Source organism: Geotrypetes seraphini, chromosome 10 (genome assembly GCF_902459505.1).
Source record: "Geotrypetes seraphini chromosome 10, aGeoSer1.1, whole genome shotgun sequence".
In the NCBI taxonomy this organism is placed as follows: domain Eukaryota; kingdom Metazoa; phylum Chordata; class Amphibia; order Gymnophiona; family Dermophiidae; genus Geotrypetes; species Geotrypetes seraphini.
The window spans coordinates 136,056,855-136,077,315 of NC_047093.1; the positions used below are offsets into that span (position 1 = coordinate 136,056,855).

A 20,461-nucleotide genomic window follows, 5' to 3' on the forward strand; every position below is an offset into this window, starting at 1 on the left:
ATGACGACATAGTTTGTCTTAATATACAACCTCTGATCGTCAACAGACACAGTACCTGAGACATCTGCAGCCTCCATTTCTCACATTTGTCATTGCCACACTATGTACACGTCCTGCTTTAAGCACTGAAGTGTAAAGTGAAACCAGGTTTACTTCAGTTGCATCATCCACTCCCCAATGTTGCCAACCTGTGCATTATGTATGAAATGATCCTCATAGTTGGGGAAACCTCTTGGTTGTAAATGAAGACTTTAGCGTCCCTCCAGATTGGCACAGACAGATGGGTTTGCGCTTATCCCAGGACAAGCAATCAGGTGTTCTCACATATGGGTGACATCATCGACGGAGCCCGGATGCGGATACCTCACAAGCAGACTTGCTTGAAGAAACTCAAAGTTTCGAGTTGTCCACACCGCGCATGCGCGAGTGTCTTCCCGCCCAGCACAGGGCGCGTCTCCTCAGTTCTCAGTTTTCTGTGGAGCCGAGAAGTCTGTTTGACTCTCTGCGTTTAACTTTGTTCACTTTTTCCCTTCTCTCAACCGCGTTTGTTTTTTTTCTTCACGAATCGCTGTTTTATCTTATTTCTTTTATTTTAATTTTTAAAAAAAAATTTTTTTTTTCTTCTTCTGTTCGTTTTCCAGGACGCCGCAGCCCGAGGGCTTCGACTTTGCGGCGGCTATTTTTCCGTTTATGTCCCAGCCTGCTACAGGCTTTAAGAGATGTAGCAAGTGTCAGTGCACGATCTCTCTCACGGACGTTGCCTCAAGTGCCTTGGGCTGAAACATCATCCTAGGTCGTGCCTGCCTTGCCAAACACTTCAGCCTCGTGCTTTCAAGCGTCGTTGCATTCTGGTGGACAAGCTTTTCGAGATGGAATCTCCTACTGATCCCTCTACTTTGAAAGCGTCTTCGGCCTCGACTTCCATCGAGGCTCCTTCTGCGCCTACTGCTTCCACCTCGAGCCTTATCAGACCTTCGTCGTTTGCAGCGGCTCTTGCTTAGACGTCATCTGCTGTATCTTCCCCTGTTTTCTCAGGTCAGAAAGCTCAGCAGTCGGTTCCCCGAGTGGTGATTAAAGTGTCCAAGACTTCTAAGTCAAAACACACTCACACTACCTCGAAGGAACCTCCAGCCAAGGCAGGTGGTCCGGTTTCAGATGCGGATCCATCCTTGCCTGCTTCTTTCCAGACCATGTTAGAGAAGCAGTTTAGTCAGTTCCTTACTAACATGGGACCTAAACTGCTTCCTCTTATCCTGCCTGGGCATTCAGCAGACTCCCGCGAGGTCAAGCTGCTTCCTATGCCCCAGTCTGAACTTCCACACTCTTTGCAGGGAGCAGAGTCTCTGCGAGTGTCTGGTCTGCCATCCAAGCACGAAAAGCAAGGAGCAGATTCTTTGCAAGTGCATTGAGGTTCCTCCACCAAGCCTCTGGAGCTTCGATCTACAGCTTCTAGCCCTATTCATACATCAGCATCGGCTGCTTACGTCTCCGAGGCGAAATCTCCTCGGTCCTCGAGATCTGGTTCCAGACACAGTTCTCACCACCATTCGAGGCATCCTTCCAGGCATCGTTCTTCTTCTCAGGATAGACGAAGCCTCGATCTACTCCAACCTCGACCCAACCACCAACTCCTCATTCGAGGTCTCCGATGCCGGACCTCGAGGATGTTCCGGTCTCGATTGCCTCGCCAAGTCACCAGGTTCCTTTGATGCCTTTTTCCATGCCGAAGCTTCACAGCTATCTTTCTCGTCTTTCCTGCGACAGATGGCTGTAGACTTGGATGTTCAATTGGATACTGGCTCCAAATATTCTAAGGAGTATCTAGAAGTCATGCATCTTCCTCAACCTCCGGCAGAATGTCTTAAGCTTCCACTTCATAAGCTTTTGAAACAGACTTTTGCTCGATACATGGAGACACCTTTTTCCATACCAGCAGTTCCAGGAAAATTGGACTCTAGGTATAAACCTGTGCGTCGCAAAGGGTTTGACAACTCACAGTTATCTCATCAATCCCTGCTTGTTGAATCCTCCTTGAAGAGATCCCACCCTTCCAAGGTCTGTCACAGTTCCTTCTGGAAGGGAGGGGAAAACTATGGACAAATTTGGACGTCGCATCTACCAGAATGCTATGATGTCCTCTAAAGTCCTCGATTATAATTTTTAACTCATCACTTATTTTGAATTTCTTCTTTCTCTTCTACCAAAGTTTTTGGCTTATTTGGATAACCAAATGCATTTTGAGTTTCAAGAAGTCTTGCTTCTTTCTCTCAATTACGTCTGCATCTCCTCCAATCATCTTATGATGCCTTTGAGTTGTCTGCCCGAGCGGCTGCTTGCTCTGTAGCTATGCGTCGTCTTGCCTTGCTTCGTACCATTGACATGGACTCTAACCTTCAAGACCGCTTAGCTAACCTTCCTTGTCAGGGCAATGACCTCTTTGATGAATCCATCGAGGCAGCCACCAAGAAATTATCTGACCATGAAAAATCATTTGCTTCTATAGTCAGACCTAAACCAAAGCCAGCTCCTGCCAAGCCTGCACGCCCTGCTGTTATCTATCAAAGGCATTTTGCTCCAAAGCCGACTCCTTATACTCACCCTCTTCTGAAAAAACAACAACCTCAGAAGCAACAGAAACCCCAGCCTTCTACTGCACCTAAGGCTTCTCAGCCTTTTTGACTGTTTACAACAGAGCATAACCTCTGGCAAAGGAGTGTAAACCCATCCATTTCTGTGCTGGTCTAGAGGGACTAAAAGAGAGAAAATTAGCAGGTAAAGACCTAATTTCTCATTACTCTGTATCTCCACCTGCTGGTAAATGGGTACAACCCACAAATATTGGACTAATCCTCTAAGACTAAAGGAAAGAAAATTGAGAGTTAATTTTTCCCTTCATTCTTCTCAGAAATGTGAGCGCCTGTTGTTGGAACTGCTATGTTACGAGCCTTGCCGACCTTTCCATAGGCTGTCCTCTTCCTCGGTAAGTGTCACTTTTCCCGTCTGCTAAATCTTTGGGAAAAGGAGAAAACAGCATAGGACTAAGCAATCTTAATTTTACATTTGCTGAGCCTGGAAATTGTTCCACTGTCTCCACATTTCCATTGAGTTCTTAGTTTTTTGCTACACTCATTTTTGGGGGGGGACATTGTGGTTATAGAAAATGTTTTTACCTTTTACTCTGGTAATTGCATGCAGTGTCACACTTGCAAGTACAGTCAAACCTCGGTTTGCGAGTAAGGCGGTTTGTGAGTGTTTTGCAAGACGAGCAAATCATGCCTCGCAAACCGAGCGTTTACTTGATTTGTGAGCCCCCGCCTGTGAATGTCCCCCTCTCCCCTCAAGGCCCAGCCCAGGCAAGAGAAAGGATCTTCAGGCACCGGCACGTCTTGTGGGTTGGTGCTGCATGCCGGTGCCAGATTGGGGTAAGGGCTTGTGTTTGGGCGGGCGATGCCTGTTCTTGGGAGGGTGGAAGCGCACCAGTGGCCTCGGGGGTGGGGGTCTTTTTGGGGTGAGGTGGAGCAGTGCCTGTGGCCTCGGGGGGGGGGGGGGGGAGAACCAATCAAGTGAGTTTCCCTTACTTTCTGTGTGAAAATTCGCTTTGGTATACAAGCACTTTGGTTTATGAGCATGCTTCTGGAATGAATTATGCTCGTAAACCAAGGTTCCACTGTATTCATAAGCTAGGTCCTGATTTTGGGAATGGGGAGAGTAGAGATTGAGAACTCCTGCTTTAAGAAGATAGTTGCAGGATTTATTTTTTTTTTTTGGATGTGGGAATGCTTTTAATTTGTGTAGATAATTTTAAAGTTCTTCATCTCCAGGACAACAAGAGCCCTATTGACCTGACACTGATCCGAGCAAAGTTACAGGGAAAAATGGATCCACCATACTGCTCCCCAGATGACTTTGTGAGGGATGTTTGGACCATGTTCACAAATTTCAACAGACTTGCTGAGGTGAGGCATGTGTTTTTTTTTCTTGATTAGCTGGTGGATTTCTGAATGTATACAGACTGGCAAGTGACATGCTTAGTAAGCTTCGTTCACCTCACCCTGCCTGCAGTTTGTACATTCCTTTTCATCCTTACCCAGACCAATCCAGATACATGGGTTTATGCTACCGAATCAACAGAGGGTGAGATATGACTAGCTTGTCACCTTATTTAAGGTACTTGGTGGACATCAGCCCTCCAATATTCTGTTTCCAGCAGCTTGTCAGCATAGACCCATTCATTTGAGTACACTGGTTAGATAGGACAAGACAGAATTAAAGGCAAAATCTCCATGAGCACCAGATTTGAAGGATCCCCTGCAGGGGAGAATAGACCCAGTTGAGGGTTTCCAGAAGATTGACTTCTATATCGCTTGGTAGACTGGTATAGTTCTTATGAATGGTTAATATGCCTCACTGCTACCAGCGGGTGGAGACTGAGATTAAATTTATATCAGTATAGCATGCCCCTCTTGCTACTCCAGTTTTCCTCAGTCTCCGGTAGCAGGTGGTAAGGCTTTTATCCCAGGACAAGCAGGCAGCATATTATCCCAGGACAAGCAGGCAGGTATTCTCACTAGTGGGTGATGTCATCCGACAGAGCCCCGATACGGACATCTTGCAAGCATGTCTTGCTTGAAGAAACTCAGAAGTTTCGAGATGCCCGCACCGCGCATGCGCCAGTGCCTTCCCGCCCGATGTACCGGGCGCGTCTCCTCAGTTCTTTTCTTTCCGCGGAGCTGAGAAGTTCTCTTCAATTCTGCGCTGACTGAAATTTCAGTATTTTGCCTTCTTTCCCCGCGTTTTATTGTTTTACTTACTTTCTTTGAACTTTTATTTCTATTTAAAAAAAAAAAAAAAAAAGTTACAATTATTTCGTCCGGCGGTTCGGCCGGGCCGGCCTCGTGGCTCCGACCTAGCTCCTTCGACCTAGCAACGTCACTTTTCCGGCCTATGTCCCGGCCTATCACCGGTTTTAAAAAGTGCAGCAAGTGCCAGCGTGCGATTTCGTTGACGGACCCACACCGGCGCTGTCTTCAGTGTCTTGGTCCAGAACACGTTCCGAAATCGTGCCGGCCTTGTTCCACGCTCACAGCGCGCTCTTTTAAACGGCGCTGCTTACTTTGGGAGTCCATGTTTAAGATGGAGTCTTCTAAGGAGCCATCTGCTTCGACTTCGACAGATGTTTCACCGGTCTGTTCGAAGCCTGCATCTGCGACTCATGCATCGAGCATCGTGAAGCCAGCATCGTTCACACCGGCTTCTGCATCGAGTTCAGCATCGGTTCCTGCTCCCGTCTCCTCGGTTCAGGTACCGCCTTCCACTGTCCCTCCCGTGGTCATCAAAGTGCCCAAAGCTACCAAGCAGAAGCACTCGACCACGAAGGAACGCGATGACCGTGCAGGAGGACCCCCTTTCGGTGCGGATCCCTCCATATCGGCATCGCTTAAATCCCTGCTCGAAGCTCAATTTGTTGAGCTCATGCGGACGATGGGACCGAGGCTTATCGCTAATATTCAGGGCGATACTACGGTCCCGGTCCCGGAGAGCGGTCCGCCCCCTCCTCCTCCTCCTCGTCGTTCGATTTCCCTGCTCGACGAGGGGGAGCGGCGGAGGGCGGCGGAACCCACTAGGCGGGCTTCCCTTTCTGACATGCCGCCTTTAGAGCCCATTACACCTCCACGTCACCAGGGTACTACATCGGCCCCTGATAATCGGAGTCCTGGGCATACTGCATCGCAGGAGGAGTTCTTTCGCACTCCATACCAGACTTGGGTGGCACTGCGTGAGTCGGCATCGTTGCCTCCCATGCGCTCCACTGCATCGAGTCCAATCCATTCCTTCGAGGCTTCAAGGGATCGATCGATGCATCGAAGATCACGTTCCCCATCCCGGCATCGGGAGGGGCATCGATCTCGACATTCTTCTAGACACTCCTCGCGTCATTCGGAGGTGTCTCCACAGAAGAAAATGCAGCGTATGGGATACTCATCCTCAGATTTATCCCAGCCAGAGGGACCGGAGTATGAAGAACCATCTACCTCATACTCTCCATGCCGCTCTCAGCTCTCCCTGGAACCGGAGGCTTCCACGTCTTCTAGTCCGTCTCGCCGGCCGGCCTTGGCGGACCAACTTTCCTTTTCATCCTTTCTCAGACAGATGGCGGATGACTTAGATGTGACCTTAGATACTGGGTCGAAGTACTCTAAGGAGTATCTGGACACCATGCATTTACCTCATCCTCCGGCGGAGACACTTCGGCTTCCCCTGCATAAGTTACTTGACCAGACTCTCATGCGGTGTTTGGAGACACCGTATTCCATACCTGCGGTGCCTAGCAAGTTGGATGCTCGATACCGCATCGTGCACCACAAGGGGTTTGAGGGAGCTCAACTCTCTCATCAGTCCCTCCTAGTCGAGTCTTCCCTTAAACGTTCGCACCCCTCCCAAGTCTACGCTTCCGTGCCTCCTGGCAGGGAAGGGAGAACGATGGATAAGTTTGGTAGACGTATCTATCAAAATTCAATGATGGCGACTCGAGTGCTCAATTACAATTTTTTCTTCTCGTCCTATTTGGATTTTTTCTTGCCGGTACTCCGCAAGTTCACACCTTTCATCGATGCTGAGGCTCGGTTTGAGTTTGAGGAGGTGGTGGCGACCCTGTCCCAGTTGCGCCTCCAATTGATGCAATCCTCCTATGATGCTTTCGAGCTCTCGGCTCGTGCTGCGGCCTGCTCGGTCGCCATGCGTCGACTGGCTTGGCTTCGCACCATTGATATGGATCCGAATCTCCAAGACAGACTTGCAAATGTGCCTTGTGCGGGAGCGGATCTGTTCGATGAGTCTGTCGAGACTGTTACTAAAAAACTGTCAGACCACGAAAAATCTTTCCAGTCTATCATGAGGCCTAAGCCTAAACCACAACAGTCTCGTCCTTCTAGACCGCCTATAATCTACCAAAGGCGTTATCAACCGAGGCAGGCCCCTCCTGCGAGACAGCCTGCAAAGCGACAGCCGCCTCAGAAGACTCAGCAAAAGCCTCAGATGCCGGCTGCTCCCAAGGCTACTCAGCCTTTTTGACTCTCCTCCAGGGAGCATAACCGATCTCGTTCTGTCTACCCCATATTTTCCCATAGGGGGTCGCCTCCATCATTTTTGTCATCGATGGGAGGCGATCACCACGGACCTCTGGGTCCTCTCCATCGTAAGAGAGGGATACTCTCTTCATTTCCAACGGGTCCCCCCGGACCATCCTCCAAGAGAGTATCCTTCCAACTCCACACAGACCGCTCTTCTTCTCCAGGAAGCTCAGGCTTTGCTCCGGCTTCGGGCCGTCGAGCCGGTACCGGTGGATCAACAAAACCAGGGGTTTTACTCCCGGTACTTCCTGGTCCCGAAGAAGACGGGCGATCTGCGTCCCATTTTGGACCTTCGGGTCCTCAACAAGTTTTTGGTCAGGGAACGGTTCCGCATGCTGACCCTTGCCTCTCTTTATCCCCTCATCGAGCAGAACGATTGGTTATGCTCTCTGGATCTCAAGGAGGCCTACACTCACATCCCGATTCATCCGGCCTCCCGCAAGTTCCTCAGATTCCGGGTGGGACATCTGCATCTGCAGTATCGAGTGCTTCCCTTCGGCCTATCTTCGTCGCCCAGAGTCTTCACGAAGTGTCTGGTAGTGGTGGCCGCTGCACTCCGGAACATGGGTCTCCAGGTGTTCCCTTACCTCGACGACTGGCTGATCAAGGCCCCGTCCGCTCCCAAGGTCATTTCGGCGACCTTGACAACCATTTGTTTTCTGCAGAGCTTGGGCTTCGAGATCAACTTTCCAAAGTCTCATCTTCAGCCCACCCAGTCTCTCCCCTTCATAGGGGCTGTCCTGGATACCATTCAACTTCGAGCATTCCTTCCTCCTCCACGCTTACATGCTCTCCTTCTACTCTGCCAGTCAGTGTCTTCTCGCCAATCCATCTCAGCGAGGCACATGATGGTCCTTTTAGGCCACATGGCATCTACAGTTCATGTGACGCCTTTTGCCAGACTACATCTCAGGATCCCTCAATGGACTCTGGCATCTCAGTGGACTCAGGTGTCCGACCCGTTATCTCGTCACATTGTGGTCACTCCTGCTCTACGGCAGTCTCTTCTCTGGTGGATGACCTCTTCGAATCTATCCAGAGGTTTGCTGTTTCATTCTCCTCCCCATCAGAAAGTTCTAACGACCGATTCATCGAACTATGCATGGGGGGCCCATCTGGATGGTCTTCGCACTCAGGGGTTCTGGACCAGTGCGGAACGACTCCATCAAATCAATCTTCTGGAGCTCAGGGCCATCTTCAATGCCCTCCAAGCTTTTCAACATCTGCTTCACGACATGGTGGTCCTTATTCGCACAGACAATCAGGTCGCCATGTATTATGTCAACAAACAAGGGGGCACGGGCTCGGCCCCTCTTTGTCAGGAAGCTCTTCGAGTCTGGGATTGGGCGGTTCGCCACAACACCTTCCTCAGAGCAGTCTACATTCAGGGGAAGGACAACGTCTTGGCGGACAAATTGAGTCGTCTACTTCAGCCTCACGAATGGACGCTCCACTCCGACCCCCTTCATCAGATTTTTGCTCAGTGGGGGACACCTCAGATCGACCTCTTTGCAGCCCCCCACAACTTCAAGCTGCCTCAATTTTGCTCCAGGATCTACACCCCTCATCGCCTGGAGGCAGATGCTTTTCTGCTGGATTGGAGCAACCGTTTCCTATATGCGTTTCCTCCTTTTCCTCTCATTCAAAAGACTCTAGTCAAATTGAGATTAGACCATGCCACCATGATTCTGATTGCTCCTCGGTGGCCCAGACAACCTTGGTTCTCCCTTCTACTTCAACTCAGCAGCAGGGAGCCAGTACTTCTTCCAGTGTTTCCTTCACTACTCACTCAACATCAAGGTTCACTACTTCATCCCAATCTGCAGTCCCTCCACCTGACAGCTTGGTTCCTTTCAACATAACTCCTCACCAGTTCTCTCAAGCAGTGAGGGAGGTCTTGGAGGCTTCCAGGAAGCCTGCTACTCGACAATGCTATTCCCAAAAATGGACTAGATTCTCTTCCTGGTGTATTTCCAATGCCACGGAACCTCAGCGAGCTTCCCTATCTTCTGTATTGGATTATCTTCTACACCTGTCCCAGTCTGGCCTCAAGTCTACCTCTATACGAGTCCACCTGAGTGCTATTGCGGCTTTCCATCAGCCTCTACAAGGGAAACCTTTGTCTGCTCATCCTGTGGTTTCCAAATTTATGAAAGGACTTTTTCATGTCAACCCTCCTCTCAAACCTCCTCCTGTGGTTTGGGATCTCAATGTTGTCCTCTCTCATCTTATGAAGCCTCCGTTTGAACCTCTCAACACGGCTCCACTCAAGTATCTCACCTGGAAGGTGGTTTTTCTAGTGGCCCTCACGTCAGCTCGTCGAGTCAGTGAGCTTCAGGCCCTAGTGGCGGATCCACCGTTCACTGTATTCCATCATGACAAGGTGGTTCTCCGTACTCATCCAAAATTCTTACCTAAAGTGGTCTCTGAATTTCACATCAACCAATCCATCGTGCTTCCGGTGTTCTTTCCAAAGCCTCATTCTCATCCTGGGGAATCTGCTTTGCACACTCTGGACTGTAAACGTGCTCTAGCTTTCTACTTGGATCGCACAAAGCCACACAGAACTGCTCCTCAACTTTTCGTCTCCTTTGATCCAAACAAGTTGGGACGACCGGTATCGAAGCGCACCATCTCCAACTGGATGGCGGCTTGTATCTCTTCCTGCTATGCCCAGGCTGGATTATCCCTTCCCTGTAAGGTCACAGCCCATAAGGTCAGAGCAATGGCAGCCTCTGTAGCCTTCCTCAGATCGACACCGATTGAGGAGATTTGTAAGGCTGCCACTTGGTCCTCGGTTCATACATTCACCTCTCATTATTGTCTGGATACTTTCTCCAGACGGGATGGACAGTTTGGCCAAACAGTGTTACAAAATTTGTTCTCTTAAGTTGCCAACTCTCCCACCATCCCATTGGGGTTAGCTTGGAGGTCACCCACTAGTGAGAATACCTGCCTGCTTGTCCTGGGATAAAGCAATGTTACTTACCGTAACAGTTGTTATCCAGGGACAGCAGGCAGCTATTCTCACGTCCCACCCACCTCCCCTGGGTTGGCTTCTCAGGCTAGCTACCTGAACTGAGGAGACGCGCCCGGTACATCGGGCGGGAAGGCACTGGCGCATGCGCGGTGCGGGCATCTCGAAACTTCTGAGTTTCTTCAAGCAAGACATGCTTGCAAGATGTCCGTATCGGGGCTCTGTCGGATGACATCACCCACTAGTGAGAATAGCTGCCTGCTGTCCCTGGATAACAACTGTTACGGTAAGTAACATTGCTTTCTCACTGATGGATGATGCCACTAACGGTGCCCCGGTATGGACACTTTAGAGTGAATTGCACTCTAAGAACTTAGAAAGTTCTGGCTAGCCCGCACCGCACATGCGCGAGTGCCCTCCCACCCGACGTATGCGCGCGGTCCCTCATTTAAGATAAGCCAGCTAAGAAGCCAACCTGGGGAGGTGGCTGGGTTGTGAGAATATCTGCCTGCTGTCCCTGGATAACACCTGTTACGGTAAGTAACTGTGCTTTATCCCAGGACAAGCAGGGTCCCATTCCAATGTTCGATCCGGGTCCCTTTTGTCTTACAGCTTGGCTCTTGAAAGGGATCACCTAGGTAAGAAGAGGTATTCAGATAATGTGATCTCAATTGCAAATGTGGGGATGGGTGGGGGTTCTAAATTTTATTAATTGTTTAGATCAATAGAAAAGAATATATGATATATTTGATTGAATTAGTTAAGGGAAGGGAGTAAACTTTATGTATTAACATTATAAAGGAGAGAAATTCAAGTGATGTATTCAATTTCAAATGTTTTCTTTATACATTTGTAAGATGGAAAAATGAATAAAGAATTTAAAAAAAAATAAAGTGATCTCAACTCTCTTGGGGTCCTGGAGGTTTTCCACCTCTTGGGCTTATGTAAGAGTTTGGCGTCTATTTGAGGAGTGGTATGATGCGCGTGGAGTGGTGTCTCTTCACGCTTCCCTGCCTAACATCTTAGAGTTTTTGCAGGATGGCCTGGATAGGGGTCTGGCTTGGTCTTCTCTCAGGGTTCAGCTTGTGGCCTTGTCAGCCTTTTCTTGGGTTGTTGAAAGGTCAGTGTTTGACTGCCATTCCTGATGTAATTTGCTTCTTGCGGGTGGCCAAGTTGCTCAGGCCTCCTGTGCAGCCATCTCTTCCATCTTGGGATCTGAATCTGGTTCTTTCAATTCTAGTGCGCCCTCCTTTTGAACCGTTGGGTGACTGTTCTTTTGACCTTACTCCTAAGGCGGTCTTCTTGGTGTCCATTACTTCAGCTAGACATGTTTCTGAGCTGCAGGCTTTCTCTTGTAGGGTTCCCTTCTTGGAGTTTTCTAGGGAGCGGGTTGTCTTGAGGCCTGTTTCTTTCTGCCAAAAGTAGTTTCTCCTTTTCATGTCAATCAATCTGTAGTCCTCCTGGTGTTGGGTAGTCAGGAGGGCTCTTCTGAGCAAAGACAGCTGTGCACTTTGGATGTCAGTTGGGTCCGTCGCTCTTATGTGCAGAGGACTCAGGAGATCAGATCATCTCTTTGTCTTTCTAGCGGATCCTCGTAAGGGGATGGCGCTTCTAAGGCTACTATTGCGTGCTGGTTCGAGGAGACTATTGCTTCCACTTATCTTCTGAGGAAGAAGCCTGTTCCAGAATTTCTCAAGGCTCATTCCCCCTAGGGGTCAGGCAGCTTCTTGGGCTGAGTCTTCCCTAGTGCCTCCAGTGGATATTTGCAAGTTTGGTCTTCTCTGCATTCCTTTGTCAGATACTACCGTGTAGATGTTCAAATGCATCAGAACGCAGTATTCGGTAAACGTGTTCTGGTGTCGGCCCTTCAGAGATCCCACCCTTGATGGGTACTGCTTTGGAATGTCCCATCCGTAAAGGAACTATACCGGTCTATCAAGTGATACAGAAGGAGAAATTAGAAAAAATTAGCAGGTAAGAACCTAATTTCTCCTTCTGTATCGCTTGATAGACCAGTATAGTTCCCCACCCTATATGTCTTTGTGCAGTGATTGTAGGTTTTTGCTCGCATGCAGTTTGAATTTTTCTGCGGGTTCTATTATTTTTCTAGGGCCGGAGAGAATTAAGAACAGCGGCGATGGCTTAGCTGGTGAGCTGTGGGGATGTTTTATTTCCAACAGTTGTTCAAAGATGTTTGTTGTTTTTACACTCCTAAAGGGTGTCTTTTACTGTTTTCCGTGAAGAATTGTCCTAGGTTCTGCTTGGCTATTCGGCAGACTGGATTAGTAGAGGGGAAGCTATACTGATGTACAAGTTTGATCTCAGTCTCCACCTGCTGGTAGCAGTGAGGTATAATACCCATCCGTAAAGGAACTATACTGGTCTACAATCTAACAGAAAGAAAATTAGCAGGTAAGAACCAAATTTTTCCTTTGGGCAGTTGGGCGTTAACTCTAGGTCCCCTCACCCATAAAATTGCTGTGTTTTGGGGAAGGTTTTTTTTTCCCTGCGTTATTTTCTTTTGAGTTGCTCCTGAGGTGGCCATCTTGGATTTTTAAAGTTATTTTTTGCCTCTACATGCTTTTTTTGCAAGAAAACTACTCGGATGGACTTCACAAGGCAGGATTCTTTGGATTCATGCCCCGTTTGCAGTGGATGGTTGCCTTGCAAGCAGCTATGTTCCCCATGCTGTGCGGCGCATGAAGAGGGGGTAAGGTTTTGTCAGCCCTGGCTCCCTCAACACCTTTTGGGGTCCTACTGCCCAATCCATCCATGCCCATTCCAAGAAGTCAGAATTGTCCCCTAGGAAGGCGTACTTGTGGCCCCAGCAAAACACAGCTGCGATTTGGCATCGAAGGCAAATCTAAGAGCACCAAAAAAGATTTCCTAGGAGGCATCTGCTACTCTGGATGAGGGTTCCCCCCCAGAATTTAATAACATTCTTTTCCAGGCATATCTAGCAAAGAAAAAGGCACCAAATATGTCTCCTTTGGCATCTTTGCTGGCGTTTGAGGTCCCCCTTTCTTAAGACATGGGTCTTCAGTCCAGAATCCCCGAATTGACAAGGGATGATGATCTGACTGATGACTTGGATGATCCAGATGACTTAACCATGCCTTTGCTTACACAAGCAGGCACCACCACTGTGGAGATGTAGCTATGCTTGCAATCTCCACAATCTGGACCTGAGTGAGGACCCCATGGCGCGGAGACTTCAAGCCCTCAGGTTAATTTCCAAATCTCTCCAGAAGTTGAAACTGGAGTTTGGGCAGTCAGCAGAGGCAGAATACTCCCTCTCATGAGTAGCATAAAGCCATAGTTTTCGTCCTGATCATCTGAACATCACAAAAATGCTAATAGAAACATAGAAAAAAGCGGCAGAAAAGGGCTATGGCCCACCATGTCTGCCCATTCCAAGTATCCCCCCCCTGAGTTTACTCCCTTAAAGATCCTACGTGAGTATCCCATTTTCTCTTAAAATCCGTCATGCTGCTGGCCTTTATCACCTGGAGTGGGAGTCTGTTCCAATGATCCACCACTCTCTCGGTGAAGAAGTACTTCCTGGAGTCGCCATGAAACTTCCCTCCCCTGACTTTCAGCGGATACCCTCTGGTGGTCGAGGGTCCCATGAGCCAGAAGATATCATCTTCTGACTCGATGCGTCCCGTGATGTACTTATACGTTTCAATCATATCTCCCCGTTCTCTTCTTTCCTCAAGTGAGTACAGCCGCAATTTCTTTAGTCTTTCTTCATACGTGAGATCCTTGAGCCCCAAGACCATCCTGGTGGCCGTTCGCTGTACTGACTCGATCCTCAGCACGTCCTTTCGGTAGTGTGGTCTCCAAAACTGAACACAGTACTCTAAGTGAGGCCTCACCATGGCTCTGTACAACGGCATCATAACTTCAGGTCTCCTGCTGACGAAACTTCTGTGGATACATCCCATCATTTGTCTTGCCCTGGAGGAAGCCTTCTCCACTTGATTGGCAACCTTCATGTCCTCGCTAATGATCACTCCTAGATCGCGTTCCGCCGTGGTCCTAACCAAGGTCTCACCATTTAGTACATAAGTTCTCCGCGGGTTTCTCTTACCCAGGTGCATTATATTGCATTTTTTAGCATTGAAGCCTAGCTGCCAAGTAGTCGACCATTGTTCCAGAAGCAGTAGGTCGTGTGCCATATTATCAGATAATAATCTTCTGCCTACTATGTTGCAAAGTTTGGCGTCATCGGCGAACAGTGATACCCTTCCTCTAAGTCCCTGCGTCATATCTCTTATGAATAAGTTGAATAGAATCGGGCCCAGGACCGAGCCCTGCGGCACTCCACTGATCACGTCCGATGCTTCGGATGGGGTACCGTTCACCACCACCTTCTGAAGTCTACCGCTCAGCCAATCCCCAACCCATGTAGTTAGTGTCTCCTAATCCTATCGATTTCAGCTTGTTCAGTAATCTTCGATGAGGGACGCTATCAAATGCTTTACTGAAGTCCAAATATACCATGTCCAGTGACTCTCTGGCGTCCAGTTGTCTAGTAACCCAGTCAAAAAAGCTAATCAGATTAGATTGGCAGGATCTTCCCTGGGTGAACCCGTGTTGGTGTGGATCACGCAGTTTTTCTTCGTCTAGGATTGTGTCAATATTCTGTTTGATCAGTGTTTCCATGAGTTTACACACTATAGACGTGAGACTCACTGGTCTGTAGTTTGCTGTCTCTGTCCTGCAGCCTTTTTTGTGGAGTGGGATTACGTTGGCAGTTTTTCAGTCCAAGGGGACCCTTCCTGTGCTTAGGGAAAGATTGAAAAAAACAGATAATGGTTCAGCCAGGACTTCCTTTAACTCCCTGAGCATTCTGGGGTGTAGGTTATCTGGTCCCATGGCTTTGTTTACTTTGAGTCTTGATAGTTCGTCATAGACGCTACTGGGTGTAAATTCGAAATCTTGAAACGGGTCTTTCTGGTTATCTCCCGTCTGCAGCTGTGGACCAGCTCCCGGCACTTCGCGGGTGAACACTGAACAGAAGTATTGGTTTAGTAGTTCTGCCTTCTCAGAATCTGATTCCGCAAAGTTACCGTCCGATTGCTTCAGGCATACTATCCCATCTTTGTTTCTTTTCCTGTCACTAATATAGCTGAAGAAAGATTTATCCCCTTTCTTAATTTTCTGAGCTAGCTCTTCCTCCATTCGGAGTTTGGCCTCTCTGACTGCTGTTTTGACAGCTTTAGATCTGTCTAGATAGTCCTCTTTTGCCCCCTCTCTGCCTAAATGTTTGTAGGTGATAAATGCGTCTTTTTTCTGTTTAACTAGGTCTGAAATTTCTTTACTGAACCATTGGAGTCTTGTTTCTCCTGCGTTTACTTACTGTCTTTATGTATCGGTCTGTTGCTTCGTGTAGAATGGAAAGTGCTGGAAGGTCCTCTGAGAGTAACTAGAGCCATGTCCTAACTCTACCCAATGGCAGACATGTTTAATTGGTATTTTGTGTCCCTGAAAGTTGATTCCTTGGTGGCACAGGTTACCAAGCATACTTCTCTCCGTAATGAACGAGGGGTTGTGCTGAAAGATGCACAGGATCGTAGGATTGGCTTTGTCCTCAAATAGTTTTGACTCTGCGGCCTCTGGGCTGAAAGTAGCCATGGCTACTTCCTTTGGAGCCTGAGCTTGCCACTCAAAACTTTGCCATGATCCTGACACTATTGTGCTTCAGAATCTTCCCTTTTTAATTTCAGGCGTGGATTGTGTCAGATGCCTTGTATGATCTCTTTGGAGTGGTGAGCAAGCTCTCAACATACTCTTATCTCTCTGTGTAGAATGTTGTGGATCTGGCAGTGGTCTGGTGACTCATTTTCCAAGGAGACCCTCAGTAAACTGCCTTTAAAAAGCAATTACTGTTTGGTAAAGGTCTGGACGACATGGCTAGTGTGCAGGACCATAAACCCAAGTCCTTGCCAGATGGCAGACCCCAATAGAATTCTAGTTTTCGTCCCTCCAGACGTTCCCATCAGTACTATGGGGGCACCTAAAGTCAGAGATCCTAGCAGTCAAACGGTGGTTTGCTGTTACCCGGCGTCCATAGTCTTCGTGTATCCACTCTGCATCAACCTCAAAGAAACAATTTTATGACACCAGGTCTTCAGTCGGCCCTCCGCAAATCGGGAAGGCGGCTTATCCCAGGACAAGCAGGCAGCATATTCTTAACACATGGGTGACGTCACCGACGGAGCCCTCGGTACGGACCTTTTTAACTAGAAGTTTCTAGTTGGCCGCACCGCGCGTGCGCGAGTGCCTTCCCGCCCGACGTAGGAGTGCGTGGTCCCCAGTTTCTTCGTTTCCGCGGAGCGAAGAAGACGCGTGTGTTTTTTCAACGGCCGTTGAAACCACTTTTTGCCTTCCCGCTCGTGCTTTTTTCCATTTTTTATCTTCCTTTGCCTTCGGGTTTCTTTTTTCTTTGCTTTGTAAAAAAAAAAAAAAAAAAAAAACTTTGCTTTTTTTCCCCTTTTTTCGTTTTGCCCCGGCGGAGCCTGTTGCCATTATACAGGCCTCGGGGTTCGATTTTGCGGAGGCCGTTTTCCCCTTCATGCCCCCGCAGGTCGGTTTTAAAAAGTGCCAGCGGTGTGCACGCCCGATCTCCCTCACTGACCCACACAATTGGTGTTTGCAGTGTTTGGGTCCGGAGCATCGGGCGGATTCCTGCACCCGCTGTGCCACTCTTCAAAAGAGAACCCTTAAAAACCGAAGAATTCAACAAACTCTCCTCTTCGGCACCGGGTCGGCGATGGACTCCTCGACATCGACAACGGTACCACAGAAATCGGCACCGTCTACCTCGACACCGCCCGACCCCACATCGGCGTCTCTGGCGCCAGGTAAGCCGGCTAAGAAGCCTTCCTCTTCCCTTGAGCGCCCTCCTACTACGGTGGCGACGCCGACCTTGCCGGCATCGCACCGGTCCCACAAGCGCTCCGCCCCGATCTCGGTGAGTGCCTCGTCGGGGCGTGGAGCGGCATCTAAGGAACCGAAGAAAAAGAAAGCGGTTCCGATGCCACCCCTAGATGACCGTATCTCGGCCATCTTAAAGGCTCAACTCCAGGAACAATTGCAGCAGCAGCTCAAACACCTGTTGCCCACTATCCTGGCACCGCTCCTTCCGGTACCAGACCGGCCCGAGCCCCGTACCGAGCCCCCGGTATCCACCCCTTCGGTACCCATCAATACTTCCATGCCGATTCTTTCGGCTGAGCAGCTTCATGCCCATCCAGTGGTGCACTCCCATACCACATCGGATCCTCCTCGGCACCAAGCAGTGCGTCATTCTTCCCGGGACCGGGATCGACGCCGGTCTTCCTCTCCTGGTACCGTTTCGGTGCGGTCTGGAAAATCTTTATCCAAAACCCGCCATACCTCACCTTCCACCCCGGTGTCTCGACATGCACCAGAGGTCCGGGACCCTGACTTATGGGAGGAAACCCCTCTCGGTACCGAGGAGGATCCCTCCTCATCTGAGGAGGACCCGTCGGCACCCGATGCCACCTCCAAACCGGAGCAGTCCTCCTTTTCTAAATTTCTGAGGGAAATGTCTGCAGCCCTGTCCCTTCCTTTAGAATCTGACTCAAAGAAGTCTCAAGCCTTCCTGGAGGCTTTAGATTTCGAACAGCCTCCTAAAGAGTTCCTCAAGCTCCCCGTGCATGACATCCTACGGGAGACCTTTTACAAAAACTTAGAGAATCCCCTTACGGTACCGGGGGCTCCACGTAAACTGGACAACCTCTATCGAGTCATCCCTATTCCAGGGTTCGACAAGTCTCAATTGCCCCATGAGTCCCTTCTTGTTGAATCCACCTTGAAAAAGACTCAGGGCTCCAGTGTCTATGCCTCTACCCCTCCTGGCAGAGAGGGTAAGACCATGGACAAGTTTGGCAAGAGGCTCTACCAGAATGCCATGCTGGCCAACAGGGCAAATAATTATTCATTCCATTTTTCATTTTACATGAAACATTTGGTTCAGCAGCTGTCTGCCCTTCAGAAATACCTCCCGGAGCGCAAGGTCCCGCTGTTCCAACAGCACATCTCTGGCCTTCTTCAGCTGCGCAAGTTTATGGTCCGCTCGATATACGACTCGTTCGAGCTCACCTCCCGTGCCTCTGCCATGGCCGTTGCCATGCGCCGCTTGGCCTGGCTGAGAGTCTCCGACCTGGACATCAACCACCAGGACCGTCTAGCCAATGCCCCCTGTCTCGGGGATGAACTTTTTGGAGAGTCACTGGATTCCACCACCCAGAAACTCTCCGCCCATGAAACAAGGTGGGACACCCTGATCAAACCAAAAAAGAAGGCTCCGCCTGCCCGACCTTATCGACCTCAGTCATCTTATCAGCGCAGGTTCTCAGCCAGGCCACTCAATCCGCCTCCTCAACAACCTCGGCGGCCCCGTCAACAGCAGCACCATGCCCAGGCTCGTTCTCAGACCACTCAACCCTCCAAGCCTCTTCAGCCTGCTAAGCAATCCCAGCCCTTTTGACTCTTCTCTCCAGGGCATAGCCAGTCATCCACCCTCGCTACCTCTTCCACAACCAATCGGAGGTCGTCTCACCATATTCTCCAGCCGTTGGGAGGTCATCACATCGGACCAGTGGGTCCTCAACATCATCCGCCACGGCTACTCTCTCAATTTCCAGACTCTTCCACCGGACAATCTTCCCGTAGAGTCTGCTTCACACTCATCTCAAACCCCCCTCCTCCTGAGGGAGGTTCAATCCCTCCTCCTTCTCAATGCCATCGAAGAAGTACCTCCAGATCAAAGGGGTCAGGGATTCTACTCCCGCTACTTCCTGGTACCCAAAAAGACGGGAGACCTCCGTCCCATTCTCGATCTCAGGGACCTCAACAAGTGTCTGGTCAAGGAGAAGTTCAGAATGCTCTCCCTTGCCACGCTCTACCCTCTTCTTTCTCAACACGACTGACTATGTTCCCTGGACCTCAAAGAGGCCTACACTCACATCTCCATCAATCAGAATTCTCGCCGCTACCTGCGGTTCCAGGTGCTGCACCACCACTATCAGTACAAGGTGCTACCGTTCGGCCTCGCTTCCTCACCCAGGGTCTTCACCAAGTGCCTTATAGTAGTGGCGGCCTTTCTCAGGTCTCACAACCTCCAGGTGTTCCCCTATTTGGACGATTGGTTGGTGAAAGCACCTACGTCTCAACTTGTGCTACAGGCTACTCATCACACCATCTCTCTCCTCCACCTCCTGGGGTTCGAGATCAACTACCCCAAGTCGCATCTGCTTCCCACCCAGCGACTTCAGTTCATTGGAGCAGTTCTGGACACCACACTAATGAGGGCTTTTCTCCCCTCCGATCGTCAGCAAACCCTGCTCCACCTCTGTCGTCAGGTGCTTCTGCATCCCTCCATTCCTGCCCGTCAGATGATGGTCCTTCTGGGTCACATGGCCTCGACGGTGCATGTCCTTCCTCTGGCACGTCTCCACCTTCGCACACCTCAGTGGACCCTCGCCAACCAATGGTCACAGACTACAGATCTTCTTTCTCATCCCATCGCTGTGACATCATCTCTTCAGCAATCTCTCCAATGGTGGTTGAACTCCTCAAATCTTTCCAGGGGTCTTCTTTTTCATCTACCCCCTCACTCTATGATCATCACCACGGATGCATCCCCCTATGCGTGGGGAGCTCACCTGGGAGATCTACGCACCCAGGGACTTTGGACCCCACAGGAGCGTCGTCATCACATAAATTTCCTGGAACTCAGAGCCATGTTCTATGCCCTCAAGGCTTTCCAACATCTCCTTTGTCCTCAAGTCCTCCTCCTGTGCACAGACAATCAAGTCGCCATGTACTACATAAACAAACAAGGCGGCACCGGATCTCGCCCCCTTTGTTTGGAGGCTCTGCGCATCTGGACCTGGGCCACAGACCGCAATCTCTTCCTCAGGGCGGTATATATCCAGGGCGAACAGAACTCCCTGGCCGACAATCTCAGCCGCATCCTTCAACCTCACGAGTGGACGTTGGACCCTCCGACTCTGCTCTCCATCTTTGCTCGATGGGGCACGCCGCAGGTGGACCTCTTTGCAGCATCTCACAATCATCAACTGCCCCTCTTCTGTTCCAGACTCTTCTCTCCTCACCGTCTGTCCCCGGATGCATTCCTGCTCGATTGGAGGGACCGGTTCCTGTATGCCTTCCCTCCACTTCCTCTGATGTTGCGGACCTTGTCCAAGCTCCGCAGGGACAACGCCACCATGATTCTCATCGCCCCTCGGTGGCCTCGACAACACTGGTTCTCCCTCCTGCTCCAACTCAGCTCCAGGGAGCCCATTCCTCTTCCTGT

At 49.8% G+C, this 20,461-nt stretch overlaps 1 protein-coding gene across 1 annotated transcript in view; it reads left to right on the forward strand.

Annotated features, from left to right (window-relative positions):
* The window catches only part of TRIM28 (tripartite motif containing 28), a 79,226-nt gene that overhangs the window by 52,698 nt on the left and 6,067 nt on the right, over nucleotides 1-20,461 (forward strand). The window contains exons 15-16 of the mRNA XM_033960694.1: nucleotides 2,906-2,980; nucleotides 3,822-3,956. Of these exons, the coding sequence (XP_033816585.1) occupies nucleotides 2,906-2,980; nucleotides 3,822-3,956 (210 nt within the window). The remainder of the gene's footprint in view (nucleotides 1-2,905; nucleotides 2,981-3,821; nucleotides 3,957-20,461) is intronic.